Source organism: Anopheles moucheti, chromosome 2 (genome assembly GCF_943734755.1).
Source record: "Anopheles moucheti chromosome 2, idAnoMoucSN_F20_07, whole genome shotgun sequence".
NCBI classification, from domain to species: domain Eukaryota; kingdom Metazoa; phylum Arthropoda; class Insecta; order Diptera; family Culicidae; genus Anopheles; species Anopheles moucheti.
The window spans coordinates 89,924,108-89,944,984 of record NC_069140.1 but is presented as its reverse complement, the minus strand read 5'-3'; the positions used below and the strand labels follow the sequence as shown (position 1 = coordinate 89,944,984).

General features: G+C 42.7%; 4 protein-coding genes across 4 annotated transcripts in view; 1 reads left to right on the top strand and 3 right to left on the bottom strand.

Moving 5' to 3' along the window:
- The window catches only part of LOC128297879 (LIM/homeobox protein Lhx3), a 34,151-nt gene extending 33,733 nt beyond the window's left edge, over window positions 1–418 (bottom strand). Inside the window, exon 1 of the mRNA XM_053033592.1 lies at window positions 376–418. Within this exon, the coding sequence (XP_052889552.1) occupies window positions 376–418 (43 nt within the window). The remainder of the gene's footprint in view (window positions 1–375) is intronic.
- An 8,078-nt stretch (window positions 419–8,496) lies between these two features.
- LOC128297880 (synaptosomal-associated protein 29) lies at window positions 8,497–11,770 on the bottom strand. Its single transcript, XM_053033593.1, has 2 exons — window positions 11,418–11,770; window positions 8,497–11,290 (listed from the first exon to the last, which is right to left on the bottom strand). The coding sequence occupies exons 1-2, from the start codon at window positions 11,511–11,513 to the stop codon at window positions 10,163–10,165; spliced, it is 1,224 nt and encodes a 407-aa protein (XP_052889553.1). The 5' UTR covers window positions 11,514–11,770; the 3' UTR covers window positions 8,497–10,162.
- A 361-nt stretch (window positions 11,771–12,131) lies between these two features.
- Window positions 12,132–14,539, top strand: LOC128297878 (testin). The gene is made up of 3 exons (XM_053033591.1): window positions 12,132–12,489; window positions 12,557–12,706; window positions 12,782–14,539. Exons 1-3 carry the CDS (start codon window positions 12,363–12,365, stop codon window positions 14,242–14,244), a joined length of 1,740 nt encoding a protein of 579 aa, XP_052889551.1. The 5' UTR covers window positions 12,132–12,362; the 3' UTR covers window positions 14,245–14,539.
- Window positions 14,540–14,893: 354 nt separating this feature from the next.
- On the bottom strand, window positions 14,894–16,208 carry LOC128297881 (ketimine reductase mu-crystallin). The gene is made up of 3 exons (XM_053033595.1): window positions 15,968–16,208; window positions 15,305–15,901; window positions 14,894–15,234 (listed from the first exon to the last, which is right to left on the bottom strand). Exons 1-3 carry the CDS (start codon window positions 16,176–16,178, stop codon window positions 14,933–14,935), a joined length of 1,110 nt encoding a protein of 369 aa, XP_052889555.1. The 5' UTR covers window positions 16,179–16,208; the 3' UTR covers window positions 14,894–14,932.
- Window positions 16,209–20,877: the final 4,669 nt, after the last annotated feature.

Sequence of the window (20,877 nt, the reverse complement as noted above, 5' to 3'; positions counted from 1 at the left end):
TCTTGTAGATCCTTAGATACCTAAGAAATATCCCCCCGAAATGCTAAACAAATAAAACCGGCTCTTTTACTTTGAATTAGAAATTATATTTTACCCATGTTCAACATGTGTGGAAATTCTATTACTCCGAATTGTGTTAAATCAACTACCCGAAATGTCAGTTATTTCCATACTTGATAATATAGTATCCTTTTATTCTTAGGATCCTAGTATACTTAGTTTCCATTTTGATATTATTTAATATTTGAATAACACAATGCCCATTATCCCAGAAATTCGCGATTTTGTTTTAAGTACTTTCACTCTATTATTAGTAATAATATGCAACAAAAAGAGGGAAAGAAGACAGGCGAAAAACTTATCCGAAACACGCACCGATATTGTGCTGGTTGTGCTGCAGTACCGAACCGAACGCCATCAGATCCTTGGCCGGTGGTGCCCGGGCACCGATTGCTGCGAAACTGTCCCCCAGAAAGGACGCCAGCGCGACTGCCCGTGGGGGCGTTTTGGTCGCTTCCGTTAAAATTTTGAAATCCGTTTCTACCGAACGGGGGAAAAAGGGAAAAGAATGGAAACCAACTGGACACCGTTTCCCGTTCACGCAATTTTCCCACCCGGTACAGGTGCTTGAAGCTCCACACCCTGTAGCAAGAGTGTTTGGTGCACCTAGAAAAGTGCTTTGGTGGCACAACCTAGTCCAATCGAGGGCTGAAAGGAAATTTTAAATCACCCGCTTATGCACGTGGTACACAAAGATATTCTTTTTCGATCACTTTTTCGGAACTTTTTTCACACTTTGCACGATAATTTCCTTCCCGCTTTTGGTTTCATTTTCCACAGGTCACTTTGATTTCGGCACGCATGTTATCCGGGTTACAAACACTACTTCGCTGCTATGCGCAACATGATCGATCGCCAGGCGGTGGAGTTGCCACCTTTTATCTTCACGAAAAATTGCACTCGGAGGTTGATTTTCCACCCAGTTGAAGGAATTCGATCGATATTTCGATTCTTTTCACCGACGGTACTGGGGTAGCCCGGTTTGGGGTGGGTGTTGTTGTTGTTGTTGTTGTTGGGGGAACACAATTTTCCCGTACACTCGCGATCGTATGGAAAAAAAGCACACGCGGCTAGACGTGGTTAACGATTTTCTCCAACTACGCGCCGTCCACGTAGACAGGATGATTTATGGTAAATGCTTCTGAACCTTATCCATCCCGTTCGTTGGTGTACTTCTTTGTTTCCCGCTTGGTGTTATTTTCTTATTTTCCTTTTTTCCACCGCTAATCGTGTCACTGATTGCCACGCACTTCTTTTGCTAATTTCGCTCGACCAACGATTAAGCGTAAACAAACCAAACACACACACACACTCGCGATACTCGCGCACACATCACTCCATTTCCAAGCCCGCCGTTTTGTTGACGTTTTCCAGACCCGGTCCAGGTCGAAAAATACTTTCACGCACCCCGAACGGAACCGTGTAAACTCGGCAGCCACGGCACAGTCGATCCGCACCGCACAAGGGATAAATGTTGACTTGCCGCGGTTCAGCATCGACGACGTGCAGGAGGAAACCCAAGACTCGCACGAGTAGCCACCGTCCGGCCACGGCTGCAAGTGTGAAGCAACGAGACGATGCCCACCGCGCAATAGTGTTTTCTCTTTCACGGATTTTCATCCCCAAAACATCCACCCTTAGCTACCCTCTATTACAACAAAGCAGGCCAGCTACATGCTTCCACCATGCGTCGTGCCTCTCGCTCACACGCACTGTATAGCCATTTTCTTGGAAAAGAAGGCGTTGCTTAGCAACAGACAAAACGGCACGGTAAGGGTGAACGGAAAGGGATGCCGCTATTGTTTATTCTACCCAATCGGATGCACGACTTTTACACGCACACGACTTTTGTCAACACCCCCTCGGGGAAGGGTTGGTTTCACGGGGGTGGTGACGGGGAAGCTCGTGTGGGGTGTGTTGGGGTTTGGAGGGTTAGAATAACGTGAATGAATCCGGAGATGGCGTCTTTCACGGGGTTGGGGTGTTGCAACCGATAAAGGAAAACTCGATCAAATACACCGCCAGTTTGGACGAGTTTCCTCGGATGAGTTTTCCAGCAAACCCAAAGGTGTGATTCTGGGAAAAGCTATCCCGTATACTGTTCCCCTTCTCCCACACCAGCTCGCCTGGCCCGGTTTGCAAACACGATAGCTGTGCCTTTTCTTTCCACGTGCGAGCTCGTGGTCTCTTTCTCGCACGTGTGTGCATTCTCTTAATCCCATCGCAGGAAAATTCGACTCGCGTCGGAATGTGCGGTAGGATTTTCTTTTCGTTGCCAACCACACGGGAGACACTTTTCGCAAAACACTCACACAGCCACACGCGTGGGGGAAAAACCATTCCGAGAAGTCATCCAGCAGCAACACTATTGATCCAGTGAACTTTGATTTTTCTTTCCGTTTTTCCTTTCCGCAACGGGGCTTATCCACTTGCAACCCCCTAGTATTGTGCGCAAGGTTGAAAAGCGTAACGTTACACAAAAGGAAACTTCTTTTCGTTGCGCCGAATGAAGTTTGCCGCAGGCGGTGTGTGGTGTGGCCTCGCGTTGCAATTTTAGGATGGATGTGCACATTAATTATTACGTATTTTCGATTATTAATGGGCGAGACTGTGCGTCGGCGTTTTTCGGCGGGGCGGTGGTCGAAGTTTGTCTATCCGACAGCTGGGGCAAGCCTGTCGGTGAATTGTTCTTGGTGTGGTTATAGAGTGTCCTTGAAATTTCGGAGCGAACTTTCTGCTCCCGGATGCTTTTTCCCTAAACAACAGAACGGAAAGTGGAAATACAAACGGGGAGTTTTTGTCTTGTCCCACAGCTGTAATGTGGTGGAAATCGATACATCAACCCCTTATCACTGTCATCAACGCAGAAACTTTTGGAAACTGTCTTTTACAAAGTATTTCACACATTCTTAAATACCAATCAATGAAAAGTTCTACTTTAAGAAGCTAAATAGATGATAAAGTATTAAAAGGTTCACAGAATATCAAAATTAATTGAAATTGTCTCAATTGTTGTTTTTGTTGTAAGTAACTAAGTAGTTGCTTGCTTACAAATATTCAATGTTTGTTTAAATCATTGGAATAGATTAAATTTATCAATCTTGACAAAATAGTGATCAATTATATTCTTCAATGTTGTCGCACAATTTTATTTCTTATTTTTTATTTCTTTGGAATATCGATTTGCTAGTTGTTTATATATTTTATTAAAGCTTTCAACTGTATGAAATATTTGGATATAATAACGAAAAATCATAACTATAGGAATTGTATTGTTCTTAAATTCATAAAATGAAAAAAAGTGTAATAGTATTATCTAATTATAACCGAATTCTGTCACGGTTCGGTAAAGTGAATATCTCTTAATTAATGTGAATTGTAAACGTATATATGTAAAGTATAATGTATTCTTTAACTATAAAAGTTACGGCCAGACCTGTCTGTTAAGACACACTTAAATTTAATTCATTCTCTTTTAACCTTCATTTTGGTATTAATTTAGATTTTATTTGCCACATAACTTCCATTCTCTTCCGACGATAGTGATCATTACATACTTATATTAAATACCTAAATTTGAAACATTTTGCCTTAGCTCATCTTTTCCAGTATTTAAAATATGGTTTTGTAGGGATTACAGCGTCAACCATCTAACAAAAAATGGTAAATATGGAACGAATTTTATTTGATAGATTTAGCAATAATTTGAACGTGAAATAATAAAGTTATATGCAAGAATTCTTTTTGTTTATTTTTAAAAAAATTCACCATAATTTTACTTTATCGTCTTCTGTTATATGATTTAGCTTTTGCTTATTAAATGAACTATTTTATGAAAACAATTGCTAATGAACAATGTCATGTGAGCACATAAAACAATGAATATCCTATACTATTCGTCTTGCAACACTCATAAAGTAAAATTTCATAAACTCAGTGAAAAACTAAAGCACGCAATATACTGAAACAATAATATTCTCATCTCATCCCATCCATTAAAGTGAGCTTGCCCTTATCATGTACAACATTAAGTTCACAAATTCCACCAACCAGCACTGTGATTCTAGCCCGAACTCGAAGCTTTAATTTAATGTAAACGATTAATCACATTAAAGCGACACATCGCGTTCGTTTCAACCGAACCCCGGACACAATTGGGCGAAAATGTGAAAACACATAGTAGACACTTTAAGCCGGACGACTTTGGCCCGGCGAGGCACATACTGACGGTGCTGGTGGCTGGGGATAGAAAAGGCGAGAACATGGCCCACAACAGAGCCATTAAATGTGCCGTTCAGCATGTCTAAATCGCTCCGTTTAAATACCAATTAATAATCGCTAATGTGTGTGCACACTCTGGGTGCGTGCACACGTTCGGTGGGTTCGGTCCAACCGACGAGGTTGCGAGGGCAGCGGTAACGCGGGGATTGCTGAAAACAACAGCCGTGAAACTTTCTGCCGACGCCCTGGCAGCGCCGGAATACGAAATGAGTGCAGATATTTGCATAATTCACTGTGCGAAATGAAGCGGTCCTCGTGATGGAAGAGGGTCCGCCACACCGGATAGAGCAGAAACACACCGGTAATGACTGACCCGCAAAAAAAAACAAAGCGGGAGCTTTCGTCCTGTGGCCGGGTTGTCGCTTCATCGCCCATTAATGATTTCTACATCATGCAATTATTACGAATTACGATGTACGAATCATTTGTTGTAGCCGCATAAGAATAATTTTGCTGTCGTGTGCTTTTTTTTAAGAATCCCATCGCTTACAATTACAATTTTACTTTCGGATTTACTCGACCGAGCTCTAGGAGGAATGATTTAAATTGACTCTTTATTCTATTATCTAATGTTGATCGCGTTTCATTCTAATTGTTGAGTATTTTTGCAAGCAATACAGAAGTGTTTCGGTGTTTATTTAACAGTTTTTCAGCATTAATCTTGCAAATTGTTTTAATTTATCGTTATTTTACATAATAATAAAATACAAAACCAAGCGACAATTCGTGCGATAATATCTGTTAAATTAAGAAATTTTGACACGCCGTACTATAAAATCTCATTTGCCCACGAGCTGTTGGACTTAAAAATCATAATTCATAATTGAAATTTGCTTAACCAAAATCAAGGCTTACTAAACGTATTTTCACTACGTAGTAGAGAGAAAAATGATTGTTTTTCTACAAGAATACAGAGTACTAGATCGAGTTATGAACCACGACATTCGATGTACTTGATCAACCGCCGGGACACTAGGCCATTTTACGGTTGCTAGTGACTAATTCATTTTTTCGTCTCACACAACATTTAACGATTTAAAAATAAATAAATATTGTTTCAATTCGCGCCTTTTCTGAAGATTATTAGCCATAATTTTACGGCGAAGATTAGTATTGAAATGAGCATTACGATGAGCATTAACAGACGTTACGGTTACGCACGAAACCTAGGCTCAAGAGTGGATATACACTTAGAAAATTAAAAATGGGTGTTTGTTGAGATTTTTTTAATTAAAAACTACTTTAATTAATACATAATAAATAGTGTTAACATTTGTAAATATAAATAATAAAGCAAATTGTATGAAAATACTGACATTTCGACGTTTTCACAGGGTTTTCTTTGGATTGTTATAAAAATGAAATCACAAAACAAGTAATAGAATGGATAAATTCCTAGAGGACCCAATCAAGGGCTGTCCATAAATAATTCTAAAAATCGATGGTGAATATTCAAAAATCCACCTTTTTTTTCAAATGGTAATACAACAAAAATTTGAAACGGAAATTAACACACGTCAATAACTGCACTGCTCCATCTTTCTTTTACCCAGCCTCTTCTTTCGCTTCTTTTCCCAGCTCTACGGGCAACCACAAACATCAAAGGATCACGCTTGCCCAAGCCTCAACGCTCGGAAAGTTCATATTTCATCGTTTATTACAAATTGTGACATTTCGTCGTAGCGTTGCAATCCATTTTCCACTTTCCCATCCACTTAACGCCTCCTACTGGAGGTTCGGGTCCTTTAATTTATGGCACTTTTGCCTATCTATCGCACCCATTTAACATGTTTTCTACCACAAATTTTTCAAGCACGCGCAAGTATTTTTTTTTTCGTTCTGTCGTTGTAATATCTTATCTAAAATTGAGTTACCAGCAGCTCTGGCCGATTCCCTGAAGGCTGTCAATTACACGGCCCGTCAGCATCACAGCGTCACACCGAACGGGGGCCGACCGGAACACGTGCGTTCAAGTGTGTGAGGGGGGGGTACACACAGATGATCACAGATCGTACCATCTAACCGTAGCCACATGTGCGTAAAATTACATTCAACATAACTTCCCGAACCGGACGAATCGAAAAGCTTCTCATGCCGAATGAAGTTATAAGCGCACATGTGGAAAAGTCAAGCCAGCCGTGGTCCATGTGTGTAATCCCAGGACACCGCACAGGATCACCACCGCAGCAACCTGACACAAGAACGGTAACGAAACGGAACGGAGTCACTATCAAATGAAAAAGTGAAACAAAATTAATGTATCGATATGCAGGCGCAAATGAGACCGAACAAGGCTGACGAAGAGGAAGCAACAATAACACCAAAAAAAAAAAAGGTGACCCATTTCCAGCACACGACAAACGACTTCAAAATGATACACAGTGCGTTCGGAATATCCGGCAGCCTCCAAATGCCGGCGATAATTGCGTTCAATTAATCAAAAGATCACAACCATGAAATTATTAAACAGACAGCAGCACCGGGAAGATACGGTACGGAAGGCCAGAACACAAAACGGCACGGAGGACCAACCGTAGCCAAACAAATGAGGATTAACGCAAACGCGGTGGCGGAAATGGGAAAATGGGAAGAAGCGAAAAACATACGCACAACAAACAAACTGAAACTGGAATCGACAAACGGCGAAACACGCACATTGATGGTTTGATGTGACTTTTTTGATGACTTAATACGATGTGGTCGAGGAGCTGGAAAACGAGATTGTCATCAAGGTAAAAAGGAATCGCAAGCAGGAGGGGTGAGCTTGAGAGAAAGAGAGAAAGAGAGAGAAGAAAAAACAGGAAACAATGAGCAATTTGAAAATTGATTGGAAAAGGTAAGTCTTGGGGTACCAATTACATTGAACCAGTTTGATGGTAGATACTGGAGTTATATAAAGCTTGTACAGTCCCACTATTTAGGCTCACACATGCCTATGAGACTTGGCCTAAAACTGGAGATAACCTCTCGTGTCTAGACGAGCTCTGCGAGTTCCTCATCACTACACTAACTAAGGCACCGACAGGACCTCGAGATTGAAGAGGTCTGAGGACCAAGAATACCGGAAAAACCTGGCTGATGTAGCGTGACAGGTGGCGGATGGCCTCTCGGGACCAGCCCTGTGTAAGGGAATCCACTCAAAAAGTTGGACCATCAGTAGTTGATCCACTGGTTCGGCATAGGTCCTTACTACTATTAATCGAATTGGATTCACCAGGTTGATGCGGTTCAGAAGACTTCTATAGTATACCGAGAGCCCACAACAAACCTCAATAGAATAGGATAATGAAGATCAAAAATAGACCTCATCGTTTTGAGTGACACATATGAACTTTTTTATCTTGCTAAACAAATATCTCTCTTCGTTTTGTTAAAAAGATTCAAATCTCAATGGCAAATACGAATACTAGTCCTGTGAATGTTTTACATAGCTCCAAGTTCCTCCGTTTAAGACTTTAATAGACAGGAGAATAACACCTGCAAAGAAACTCGACGTTAATGTGGAAATCCTCGAAGCTCAGAATTCCCTCAAGATAGCAACGCCTCCCCATTGCGTCCCAATTTTAGGTATGTCATTCCGTAGTCGAAAGTTTCATGGACTTCTAACAACGAATTTTCACTGTTGAGTGCGAAAACCCTGTAATATGAATTTTACAAAAGCGATTTAGCCAAGACACACACCTTTTAGCTAGACACCTCATCAGCGCCATCTACATAACTTCTTTCACCACATTTTCCGACCGACCGATTTTCCATCAACAAAACCAAACAGCTGCTTGTGTTTGATTTTGTTAACATTTTCGGAGGGGTTTGTTTTAACGTTTGAAAAGTAAAATGAAAAACAGCCCGAGCTCGCATTGTTTGCACGTTTTCCTCTGACTAAATTGTAACGAGTCTCCTTTATTCAAATATATCCGCACGTAAACGATGTGTGTCTTCTGCTTTGTTGATCTCTGATCTCGCCGAGGGTCCCCCTATTTTGTCGCCATATTATCTCGTAATCATTTGTAATAAATGTAATAATTATTGCTAAACAATCCAGTGAGGGTATGAGTGGTATGCGATTTGAGTTTTGAGCGCTTAGCCTTTCCTGTTCCGGTCTCATCCGTCGATCCGTCAACCAAAATGTTCAACACACCTGCCTACTGATCCTCGCTGCCGGACTCCGTTGGGTTCCTTCTTGGGCTCTCGCTTACAAATATATGGTTTTGTATATGATTTGTTGTTTTTTTTTTGGTTTAGTTTTTCAGTTTTGTTTGTTTGTATGATACTTCTTATTTTGCATTAACGTTTGTTTTGCTCCGCTTGCAACCTGATTGCATTCTCTAAAGCTAGTGCCTAGACCACGGTGCGGTTGATCACCTGGTGGCTGTTGCTGTTGCTGTCTATCTAATTCCTTCCGTGTACATTTTTAATATTTTGTATTATTTGCTGCTCTATCATTACCATTTCAATCAGATTATCTAACAATATCATCATCGTATGTGTAATTTTGTGTGTGGTTGTGTGATTTTTTTGTTTGCTTCTTACGATCAATTAAAGGTATCAAAGGTGATGAAGGAAAGAAGGAAGAGTGTGTCAGAATGTTTTTAGAATGCTTTTTTTTGTTTGGTTTTAGAGTTGGATTTAAGAGTAGGAATCTGATTTTAAGACATCGGGTTACGTTACATCATGCGTTCGTTTTCGGGGTTAGTAGTTTGGTTTTGCCTATCCTGCGCGACTATGAACGATCTTCTTGCTGCCAAACGTCCGTTCGTTCGTACCTAAGGAGTAGCAAGCAAGTTGAAGAAGTTCTATCGTGTGCCACAAGATTGAAACGGAACATTCGTTAGTGAACAAACAGTCTAAAGACAGTGAGCGCGGCACCGCAAATTCGCCGGCCACAGACACCACACAGTGTAGAAAGATGAAGGAATCATTACCATTCTCTGGCTGTTTGATTATTTACATATATCGATTTGGTAGAATATAATGTTGATGGATTTTACTTGGTAGCGTTTTTTTTTGTTGCTTGGGTTGTGTTGCATTGAGATGTATCATATATTTTGTATGTATAACGTTCATGCACGTGAGTAGAATATACTTGTAACTTTCTGTTCTGTCCTTATTCCATTCCTTCCACACGTACAATTCCCGGGTATTGAAACTGGATCATCAAGTGGAACACAACGGGGTTTGTGATGTGCTTCGCCGATACGATTTAATCGGAGGAGAAAACGTTCTTACCGATAGGAAAAATACACTACGAAAGTAATATGAAATGTATGTAAATTTTCCTCGTAGTCGTATATACTCGATTATACAAATTTCTATAATTAACTAAAAATCCTTCTCGTCATATTACATCCGAAACTAATTAAACAGCCTTAGTAGAGCGCTATAGCTTTTAAAACGGTGAAACGCAATCTACTTCTAAACTAAAAGGATAATAAACCATCCGTCCCTAAAGTTCAATCTTGCAATCGGTGATAACACTGCTTGTTTGTTTGCCCTGCATTTATGGTTGCTTTTGTTTCCCGGTCCCCGTGATGCGGGACGGGACAGATTGCTAGTTCGTGTTTTTTTTTTGTTTGTTTGTTTGCGATTGTAAATACTGTACACAGAACACCCAATGCCCACACACTATGGCTCCAACAATGATAGCAATTTAACGACATTCGACCGTGTCTGGTCAGTCAGTGCGGGTCCCCCGACAACCGCCATTTGTAACTAATAATAATATCGTCCATAAATGGTAGGTTCTTTTTTTTTGTTGCTTTCCGTGCCGCCCACGGCGACCCACGGAGACCCTGCCCCTCGAATTCGATGTACAAGTTTACCTTTACTTCCGCATCAGCCGGTTCATGTCTTTGTTCTGCTTGCCGATCTTCACGTCCACATCCTCGACCCGGTCCGAGATGTCATCGATCAGATCGTTCTGGCTGTCGATTTCCTGATTCAAGTCCAAGGCCAAGTTCTTCAACCGCGACAGATTGCCCCGCATTTCGTCCAGGTTTTGGTCCAGCTGGTGGCTAAAGCCACCGCCGGCATTGCCACCACCATTGGCCAACTGCTGCTGTTGATGGTGGTGTTGCTGTTGCTGCTGCTGCTGCTGCTGCGGATGATGAGGATGATGGGGATGATGGTGATGATGGTAGTCGCCGGCCACCCCCTGGGGCGGTGGTACCGGTGATTGGTCCGCTGTCCAGTACGGGTCCGCAATGCGGAAATCCTGCGGGTTCGGATACAGATCGTCCTCCTCGGTCGGCGTCGGAGATGATATGTTCTGCCGCGGTATACCACCGGCCGTCGTCACCACACCGTGCTCACCGCCATGAACGCTCCCTCCCGCGCCGATGGAGCCACTGCCACCACCGCCCGCCACCATCCTGCCGGATAGATAGTTCTTCAACCCGCCAAACACGCTCTTCAGACTGTTCAGATGCTTCTGGCTGAACCGGAGCGAGTTGTTAATCTCGTCCAGCTGCTTCTTGGTCTTTTCCAGCTGCTCCCGCTGGCGATGCAACTCCTCGGCCGTCGCAATACCGACCTGCTCCGTTTCGCGTAACACCCCAAGGCACCGTTGCGACGTGAGCAGCGTACTTTCCTCCAGCTCCCGGCGCCGCTGCTCGAACGTTTGTCGCTGCCGAGCGATTTCATCGTCCACCGCAACATCGGCCGCTTCCGGACCGAGGCTCGAATACATGTTCGCCGCACTGCCGTACACCAGCGGCTTGGTAGGAACAACACCTGCACCGTAACCACCGTACGCGGCCGCCGGCATATCCATCACGTACCCGCCGGGTCCAACGCTAACGACACTGCCCCCCGCACTACCGCTGCTCCCCGCGTATCCCCCAAGCCCGCTACCATCATATCCTGCCGTAGGGCCTAGCACATCCGGGCGTGTGTATGTGGCCCCCGTCACCTTCGACATGCCATACTTATCGTCTGCGGGCAGATAGCCGTCCTGCAAGAAAACGCGTAATAGGGAAAACGCACACATTACTCATACGCTTTGTTAACGACCTCAATTGGCTCCATTGTGGGGGGGCCTTTGTTTTCCTTCTGTTTTTGAAAGGGTCTGCTAGACTTACGTTTCGACGGGCGTTCCTCAGGAATAGCTCATCGTCAATTTCGTCCTCGTCCGTAAACAGGTTCGCTGGGTTCGGTACGTATTGATGGCCGGACATTACCGTATCACCGCCCCCTCCCCGTACCGATACCGATAATAATTTCTGGATGAAATTCCACCCCCACCACTGGAATGCTGAACTGCTTGCGCTCTATCGTATGCGATAGCGTACACGGGGCTGATAAACCCGATTTCTTTCACTAAACTGACGTGCACCTGAGCGAAACTAGCACCGTCCACGTAGCACTGTATTTATTCCGTACCTCGAAAGAATTACCTTTTCCCGTTTCCAAAGCACCAAAACGAATCACTGAATTTTCATGCCAAGCCTAAATGTTTTTTTTTATCAATTTTTGCTGCCAAAGTTTGACAGCTGTCTACGAGCTCATAGGCAGCGACTACACGAGAACAAAAGGCGTGCTGAAACATTCTACATTTTTGGATTTTAGTTTAGAAACCAATTCTAATTAGGTTGTTTTTCCTGAAGGGAATTATTTTACATGCTTTGATTTTGTTTTTTTTTTGATAATTTATGCATTGAATGCATGCATGCATAAACGCATAATATGTACTAAAACAAATCGTCCAAATATCCACCCTGTGAAGAAGTACTGAAGCACCGTATTGTAAACACACGATTATCAAAACATTCCGAGTGCCGTGCAGTTGAACCGTCTAGTGATTGTAAATTTTGATAAAAACATAATTTCTAGACCGCTTTTAGTTTAGTAAATTGAAAATTTTGAAGCCATACGGTGATACATCTTTCAGATTTATATAGTTCAAAGGAACTAAGTGATAAACTACCGATGAATCTGGACTCATTGTGGTGGACCGTGCTGAGTCATAACCACGCAGAAGAACAAAAGATAAACAACAGGCGTAGTTGAAAACGATCGTCACTAAAATGACCGATTCCGGCATAGAATCTCCTGCCGCTCCGGAATGGTTGCTGAAACTCGAAAGCCGCCGGGAACAGATTAAAGCGAAGCTGAGCCATGAAAGCGGCAATGGTGCACCATGCAACGTGTGCGGTAAGCATCCTTTGTCCTGTTGATCATCTTCCCGTAATGACCTTCATGGTGGACCTTTCTTTGTTAGGAAGTTCCTGTCCGGGGTTGGATTTACACTTCTGGCGTAAAATCTGCCGAAACTGCAAATGCCGCAAAGAGCAGCATGATTGCATCGATGATGATGTTAGTGGATGGGCTCAGTTTGAAATTTTGGGTGCCATCCGCTCCAAGCCGGCATGTACGTATTCGAGAAGGAGGGTGTTGTGTTGCTTTCGTTCGTAACCCAAAGCTCAAATTGTTTTTTCCCCCCTAGACATTCGTATATCGGAGCTAACCGATAAACCGGTACAGTTGGCTTGGGTACCTCCAAACGTAACGCCGGAGCTGGCCTCGGATTATATGCGTACGCTGGGTCAGCAGAACATCCCGATCGTTGGCAGTGAGGCGGCTGAAAAGCGTAAGCAGCAGCTAGAATATCAAGTGCCAGCGCACGATCTCGACACGAACCTGTGCCATAATTTAACGCCGTACGAAGCCGGCCAGCTAAGTGATTATGTGGAAAAGATCAAAACACACTGCGTTGGTCAGGGCACGGTAATGCGTGTTGGAGGTGATACGGCAGGTATGTTGCAGTATGGCACGGTAGTGCAACAGCCAACAGCACAAACAGCTGGTATGACCACTAACAGTATGCCCGCTGTGAGCAAAGATTTGAAACGTCCAGACTATATGGAAAGTGGTGTGCTTTCGGATAAGATGAAGTACAAACTGAACCTGATGGGAATCAGCAGCTCGGAAATGGTGGCTCAAGCAATGCTGTACGATCCGGCTACCGTGCTCAGCGGGGTGGATAAGAGTATTCCGGAAGCTATCGTAAAATTCCACCAGGAATACCAAGCGAATCCGAAGTTTCGTGCCGAAATGGATCATTTCAAGGATCGCTTACAGTCCCGAGATCGTCAAACGATCGACAGCGAATCGGTGCCATATGGCGAGAGTTCACCGAATACGCACGGTGGTACTTCGATCGTACCGTCTGGCAGTAACGATTCCGGCTTTGGTTCTATTCCGGTTAGTCCTCGCGAGGACGGCCCATCACACGCTCAGCTGATCGGTCCCATGGAAGCGATGGGATTGGGTGGTGAAAGTATGCCACCAGCGCAGCAAGCAGTACGTGATGCAGTTGCCATGACAGCGCACCGATGCACGGGTTGTGCACTCCCGATCGTAGTTGGCGAAGTAGCAGTAAAGGTGGATCGTGCAAGTAACAGTGATCGTTCCATCTGGCACCCGCAGTGCTTCAAATGTAACCGGTGCGGTGAACTGTTGGCCGATCTCGTATACTTCTATCACGGTGGCGCCGTGTACTGTGGGCGAGATTTAGCAGCGATTCTGAAAATACCACGCTGTGCTGCTTGTGATGAGCTAATCTTCACCAAGGAGTATACGGCTGCCGAAGGGGCAACGTTCCACGTGCGGCATTTTTGTTGCTACCATTGCGATGGGCCTCTGGCCGGACAACAGTACGTGATGGACGAAAAATCAGCCCAACCGCTATGTTTACCGTGCTACAAGGGACATTACGCGCAGACCTGTGCGACCTGCAATCGATGCATCGGACCGACGGAACAGGGCGTCGGATGGGACAAAATTCACTGGCACAAGGAATGTTTCCTGTGCAGTGGTAAACACTGCCAAAAGTCACTCATTGGCGGGCGATTTTGTGTGAAAGCGAACCGTCCGTACTGCAGTGCACAGTGTACGAAAGACGTCTAGAAGCGGATCGTCAGCCATCATTCTGTTTGCTCCGATTGCCATAGTAGGCGATGGAGTAATTGAAAATCTTCCCTATACGTAAGCGAGAAGCGTCATAGTATAATTTGGTAGCTATTATACACAATGCATTTAACCGATTTGATCACTTGCAGGCTAGTCGAAGGATATACGGTACTTTTTTTTCGAAAAAAAAAATCAAAAATGAATAAGGAATTTTATTCTAAAAATTATAAACATACCAACGGCAATTTTATCGAATCGAAGGATATAGGTGCCAATTTATTAACAGCAAAGGAACCAATTGAAGATAACGTGTGTGCCTATTGTGGAATTATATAGATAAATTAAGCATATTTTACCCTTTTTACATACACCACATATATATTTTCCATACAAAGTATATACAACAAACGTGTATAGCGTTCAATAAGAGATGGCGCAAGCGATATTTTATTATCGCTCCACAAATTTCAAGAATCTTCAATAGCATCTAAATGAAAATCTGATAGTGCCTAACGATCCATCCAACTATAACATGCCAATCGAACAAATAAACAATCGTACAACATAATCTAGATAAACTATTTGTGTGCCGAGCTTGGATCTTGGAAAATTTCCTTGCTATTTTTTACAGTATTAAATAAACCATTTTTGTGCTATTTTAGAGTTCCCGCACTTCAATCGTTGTTTAATTTGCATCCGAACCAGCCTGGGCTTTCAGGTACTTCTCGTAGATTAATCTTCCGACGGTTACGTCTTCCGTAGCCATACCGAGCGATTGGAACACACTAATTCCGCCCGGTTTCGGCAGCAAGCTCATTTCCTCTGCACGGTTTTCACGCAATATTACCTCACCCACTTCTCCGACGATGTTGGATCGGAGCGTTGCCAGCTCCTTTTGGGCGCCCGCCTGATGATCAATGTATACCTGACACGCGTCGTATACGTCCTGTGCCAGCTCGGCATGATGATATTCACCTGCTCCGACAGCTAAAACCGGAGAGACATCCTTAATCTCGAAGTTCTACCAGTTTTGAGGAAGCATTTTACAAAAACTTACCATTAATATGAACGTTCGGTTTGAGGAAATTGCGATACACGAGCGGTTCACTAGATCCGGTTGCCGTTACAATCACATCGCAGTCCCGACAACAGTCCTCAACCGTATCGCAGACAAACACTGAATAATTGCTGTTCGTTTGTTTAGCCTCTTCCGTCAGGATTTGCTTCAGCTGAATGGCACGTCCGGGCGTTCGGTTCCACAGCCGAATCGTACGGATCCGTGCCATGGATTGTGTGCGAACGAATCCAACCGCATGCATCATGCCCTGAAACCCGCACCCAACAATTCCGAGCTGGATGCTAACCGTTCCGTCCGATGCGTTAGCACGAGCCGGACGTAAAAAGAGATGGTCGGTCGCCACGAGAGAAGCAGTTGCCGTCCGTATACCCGTCAGGTGGTTGGCTTCAACGATCGCCTCCAGCTTGCCGGTAGTGCTGTTAAACACAAACACTTCCCCGTTGATCGGGGGCAACCCCAGGGAAACATTCTTACGGAAGCTCGTGATTAATTTACACGCCAGCGTTGAAGCGCGTTCGGAAGTGTCAGAGCCTAACCGATGCTGACCGACAAAACCGGGCATGCAAAGAAGCACTCCTGGAAGGGTAGCGGAAGATGTCTTCAAATCTCACCGAAGAATGCCGTTCATTTTCAACTGCTTACCACCCTCTGCCTGCACAAACGTTCTTGCGGGCTGCGAACTGACCGGTTGATCGGACAATCGGTTGGTCGCATCCCGGGCTTGGTTCGAAACGGACACAAACGCTTGCTCGATGGCGTACCGCGCCTCATTCCAATCGAGCAGCGCTTTTACTTGATCCTCGTCGATATACACTGGTCGCGATCGTGTGTTTGTTCCCACGCTCTTACTCATTGTTGCTCACACGTGTTGTTTGTTTATGTTAAACTCTTCTTCGCGTATTTATCGCTTCTTATCGCACACCACCAGGAACAAAGACAGCTGTACACGATAGGCTCGAATTGATCGCATGGAAAGATGCGTAAAGCTGTTTACGCATCAGCCTTATATACTCAAATATGTTACAGGTTTTATCATTTTTTTTTTTGCTTATCTTTGCGTGAGATTATCACAAAACCACAAATGTGACACAAATCGCATGATTGCTTCATTATTTCTGGGTTTCTTTATCTACTCTTGATATTAAATAGTTCACTTGGAAGCGATGAGGGAGGGTTTTTTCACGATGGTGGAATCTAGATCGCAAGCCTGAGCTTACTTACCAGGGCTAGTTCCACTTATTCCCTTCGAAATAATATGTGTTGCTGCGGGAACAAAGTTCGGACTGCTGGGTCCGCCGCCGTAGGTTGACCACGCGAAGGTTGGCCTACCCTGAGACTCTCACGCAAGTCTCGTTCACCTTTCAGATCAGTTCGGATCGGACGTTAGGCTTCGTAACTGGGTTCCCAGGGCGAGTTTCTAACGTGGATCTTTACTTTCACTGAAAGGGCCGTAAAATTGACTTGAAAGCACCGTGTTAGGGTTTAAAGTACAAGTGAAGTTTATTGGCAATTTCTCCTGCTTATATACTAACAATGTGTCTTGAGATTTGAAGGCGAAAACGAGATGAACGATAGAATCATTCTCCTTACGTTAGCAATCTTATGTTGAAAGATCGAATCATTCTTCTTACTTTAGCAAATCTTGCTTTGTGAGGGTATACACGCCGGTCGACGTTCGTATTGCGTTTGCTTATTTGCGATAATTGTCGTATAATCGATTGTATTTGTTTACAGTATCAACGGTGAGGGCTCTTATTGTTTATACGCTTTTCGAACGGGTCTCCGGACGTTGTTTACTTATGACCTCACGTATCTTTCAATTGTTATGTTTTTGTTCCCCCTTTGAGCGCTGGCATGCTCATTCATGAATTTTGTTCGCTTACTTTGCATTTCGACCGATTTCGCGGATTTCTTGATTGTTATGATTATTCCTCTTTTGGGTGCTAGCATGTTCCTTCATGAATTCTTTTCGCGTTCGTAACAATATGTAAAATGTTATCTATCTCAATATGGTGATGTACATAAACTGCAAAGGCTCCTTTCTTCCCGATCGTTGTTTGTAATGCTCCAGAAATAATCAGCTTTGTTATCATTTATCATGCGACAGTAAAACGATCTATAAAGTATGTACAGTGGACAGATAATACAGTATTGGAACAGTACTAGCATTGAAATCAGAACTGTTCTCCGGACGTTCTCTGAGATGAGTTCGGAAATGATCGATTCTTTCGCATTTTCAGTAGTTCATGTTTGATTATTTCGGTGAGCTGAGCAGTTAAGGATAGCATTTCTTCACATAAACCAAGACTTTATCTAAAAGTTGATCAGTAGTAAACGTAGATAAGGGTATATTTTGTGGTTAGTTCACGCAATCGGTTCTGCATACGAAGGTTTGATGGTCCAGATGAAATTTTTCCGTGGTGCTGTCTTTTGCTGCGCTACCAATAAACCATCTGGCCGCCCCGTGAACCCTTATATTCCCTTTTACTCCAACCTATTCACGTATTCTATTTCTTGAACGGGATTTTCGACCTCAAGATCTTCATATATTCATAATTTTTGCAAGTTTGCAAGAAGGTAATGAAGGTAACCGAAGAGATTCATAATTTTGCAAGAAACCGGTCCAGAAATTCCTGGATTTCTTGACGCACGGACAACCGACCTAAAAATGGAGCATCAAATTTGATACGCAAAAATCAAGGGAACGATATATATTCACATTTATAGGTGCAGGGCCACGCGAGTTGACAAAATGCTGACAAATTTGTGAAGTGATAAAATCAGCCGATCAACTGCGAAAAACAACTATGCCGCGCACACAATTGGGTTCAGATTTCCGATACCAAGAGAGCATGTTTTACAAGAGATGACACCTACAGCGTACAATCCATCATTATTGCATACCATCAAACCCGTGAGAGCGATCGCTAGTGCAAGTGAGATAGATGACACGCATTCGTTCCATAAGGTTCTCCATGTACTGATAAGCACGCACACGATAATAGCATACAGGAGAAGTACCGTTATAGCAGAACTGTTACAGGGTGGTTATTACAATCCGTTATCAGCAAAACTATTTTATTATCTCTACGTTTTTAATAATACTAGTAAAGGAATACAAGTTTTATTGGCTAACAACACCACTAGAAAGTGGATGATTTTTTATCCTCAACAATGTAGACCCCACATGGTCGTGATCTTCCATACTTATATTTAATGTTTAGTTATAAAGTTAAACCAAAAAATATGTTAAAAAATAACAAAACTTCTTTTTCATGATTTTTCAGACCATTCATTGTTGAGACAATTTTCAAAACATTGAATAATGTTAAAATTTAAATAAAACCACACGAATAGAACCACAGACATTATCAGCATTCATTAATCAATTGATCGGCAGCTAATAACAACCGCATGATAGTTTACAAACATGCAACAAATAATACCATTAGTTTCACCTAATTACGCTACATTCTCACTTAAAATCCACACAAAATTATAATGAAAATTTTTGAATTCGTGCTAACATTGGTTTCCAACCACCCTGTAGTGGATGATCGTCCGGTTAAATATCACCTCCTGATTTGGATGCTCTCCTGTTAAATGAAACGCAGCTCTGGTGCAATTTTTGTACGCGTGACACTCAAACTTCCCGTCGGTAGATGCGAAATTCCATACAAACGAACCGATTTTCGATTTCGGACACCAAGAGAATATGTTTTTTAGGAGATGACATCAATTCCCCTCCAGTGCACACACAGCTGTTCAGCTCTCGCATAATATCATTGAGCGTGACAGACGATCCTCTAATACATTGGCTAACACCACTGCGCATACCATCAAACCCGTGAGAGCGATCGCTAGCGCAAGTGAGATAGATGGCACGCATTCGTTCCATGAGGTTCTCAATGTACTGATAAGCACTCACACGATAATAGCATACAGGAGAAGTACCGTTATGGCAGAATTGTTACAGGGTTAATACAATCCGTTGTCAGCTAACTATTTTATTATCTTTACGTTTTTAATAATACTAGTGAAAGAATATAAGTGTTATTAGCTAGTAACAACACTAAAGAGCGGATGGTTTTTTATCCTCAACAATGTGGACCCCACACGATCGTGATCTTTCTTACTTATATTTAACGTTTAGTTATCAAGATAAAACAAAAATATGTTAAATAATGACAAATCTACTTTTTCAGACCGTTAATTGTTGAGACAATTGTCAAAACAGTAAATAATCTTAACATTTAAATAAAACCACAATAATTCATTAATCAATTGATCGGCAGCTAATATCAACCGCATGATAGTTTACAAACATGCAACAAATAATTCCATTAGTTACACCTAATTACGCTTCATTCTCACTTAAAATCCACACAAAAATATAATGCGAATTTTTTAATTCGTTGTGCTAACATTTATTTCCAACAACCCTGCAGTAGATGATCATGTGGTTAAATATCACCTCTTGATTTGGATGCTCTCCTGTTACATGAAACGCAGCGTCGGTGCAATTTTTGTACGCGTGACTCTCAAACTTTCCGTCGGTAGATGCGAAATTCCATTCAAACGAACCGATTTTCGGGGTGGTTATTACAATCCGTTTTCAGCTAACAATTTTAATGTCTTTAAGTTTTTAATAATACTAGTAAAGGAATACAAGTTTTATTGGCTAATAACACCACTAAAGACCCCACATGATCGTGATCTTTCTTACTTATATTTAATGTTTAGTTATAAAAATTAAAAAAAAATGATAATGATGGCCCTTTTCGCTTTGTCTCATTTCAAGGGCCTCAATGCCACCCATCGTTTTTAAAATTAGAGGCTCCAACTGTAATTCCGGTCTGGGCCTCCAAGGGAATTGATCCTCCACTGGGGATAAACGACTAGATCGGCACTTGATCGTGAGTGGTTTAGAAAACTCCTGCAGTAAACCAAGCCTGCGAAGTGGTTATAGCCCCGGATAAGTAAGTAAGTATACACAATATCTTAGCTACTGGAATAATCCTGTGAAGTATAGAGTACAGAAAGTTACCCAGATTTGAGAATATTGAAAACCACCCCATGTCATCACGCTTTTCCAAAACCAAACGTCGGCACACTGCGCTGCGTAATATTTTGGAGTACTTTTATTATAACAATTCGATAAATAATAAATTGCGATAAAAATAATGATAAAAATTGCCTTTTTCTTGACTACGATGGGCTAAAAGTGATGGAGATAGAGAGAAAGAGCGATAGAGGTTATGTGTACTTCTTACTCGTTCGGTGTTTATTATCATCGTGATATAATGGTATCAAAGATAGTTAAATTTACTTTTTAACACCTGAAAATACGTGTTGTTTGTTCTATCATATGCTTATGCCGTTAGCTGTGCTCTTTATATACCGGTATGTTGTAACGGCGCACAAAAACAGGGCGTACTACGCTTCCTTCTCTTCGTTGCACAATTCCTCTAATGCGGGACATTCACTGAAAGTCGCCTAACGTAACCAACCCTACACCCCCGGAAAGGGACATCGCTCCAAATAAACGCTAC

Bases quoted from the DNA above. Each gene is read 5' to 3' on its own strand.
- LOC128297880 (XM_053033593.1), bottom strand. From the start codon at position 11,513: ATGTCCGGCCATCAATACGTACCGAACCCAGCGAACCTGTTTACGGAC. The intron at 11,291-11,417 runs GTAAGTCTAGCA...GTTTTCTTGCAG, and splicing joins TGAGGAACGCCCGTCGAAAC to GACGGCTATCTGCCCGCAGA.
- LOC128297878 (XM_053033591.1), top strand. From the start codon at position 12,363: ATGACCGATTCCGGCATAGAATCTCCTGCCGCTCCGGAATGGTTGCTG. The intron at 12,490-12,556 runs GTAAGCATCCTT...TTTCTTTGTTAG, and splicing joins TGCACCATGCAACGTGTGCG to GAAGTTCCTGTCCGGGGTTG. The intron at 12,707-12,781 runs GTACGTATTCGA...TTTCCCCCCTAG, and splicing joins CATCCGCTCCAAGCCGGCAT to ACATTCGTATATCGGAGCTA.
- LOC128297881 (XM_053033595.1), bottom strand. From the start codon at position 16,178: ATGAGTAAGAGCGTGGGAACAAACACACGATCGCGACCAGTGTATATC. The intron at 15,902-15,967 runs GTAAGCAGTTGA...CTACCCTTCCAG, and splicing joins GTTTGTGCAGGCAGAGGGTG to GAGTGCTTCTTTGCATGCCC. The intron at 15,235-15,304 runs GTAAGTTTTTGT...CTCCGGTTTTAG, and splicing joins ACCGAACGTTCATATTAATG to CTGTCGGAGCAGGTGAATAT.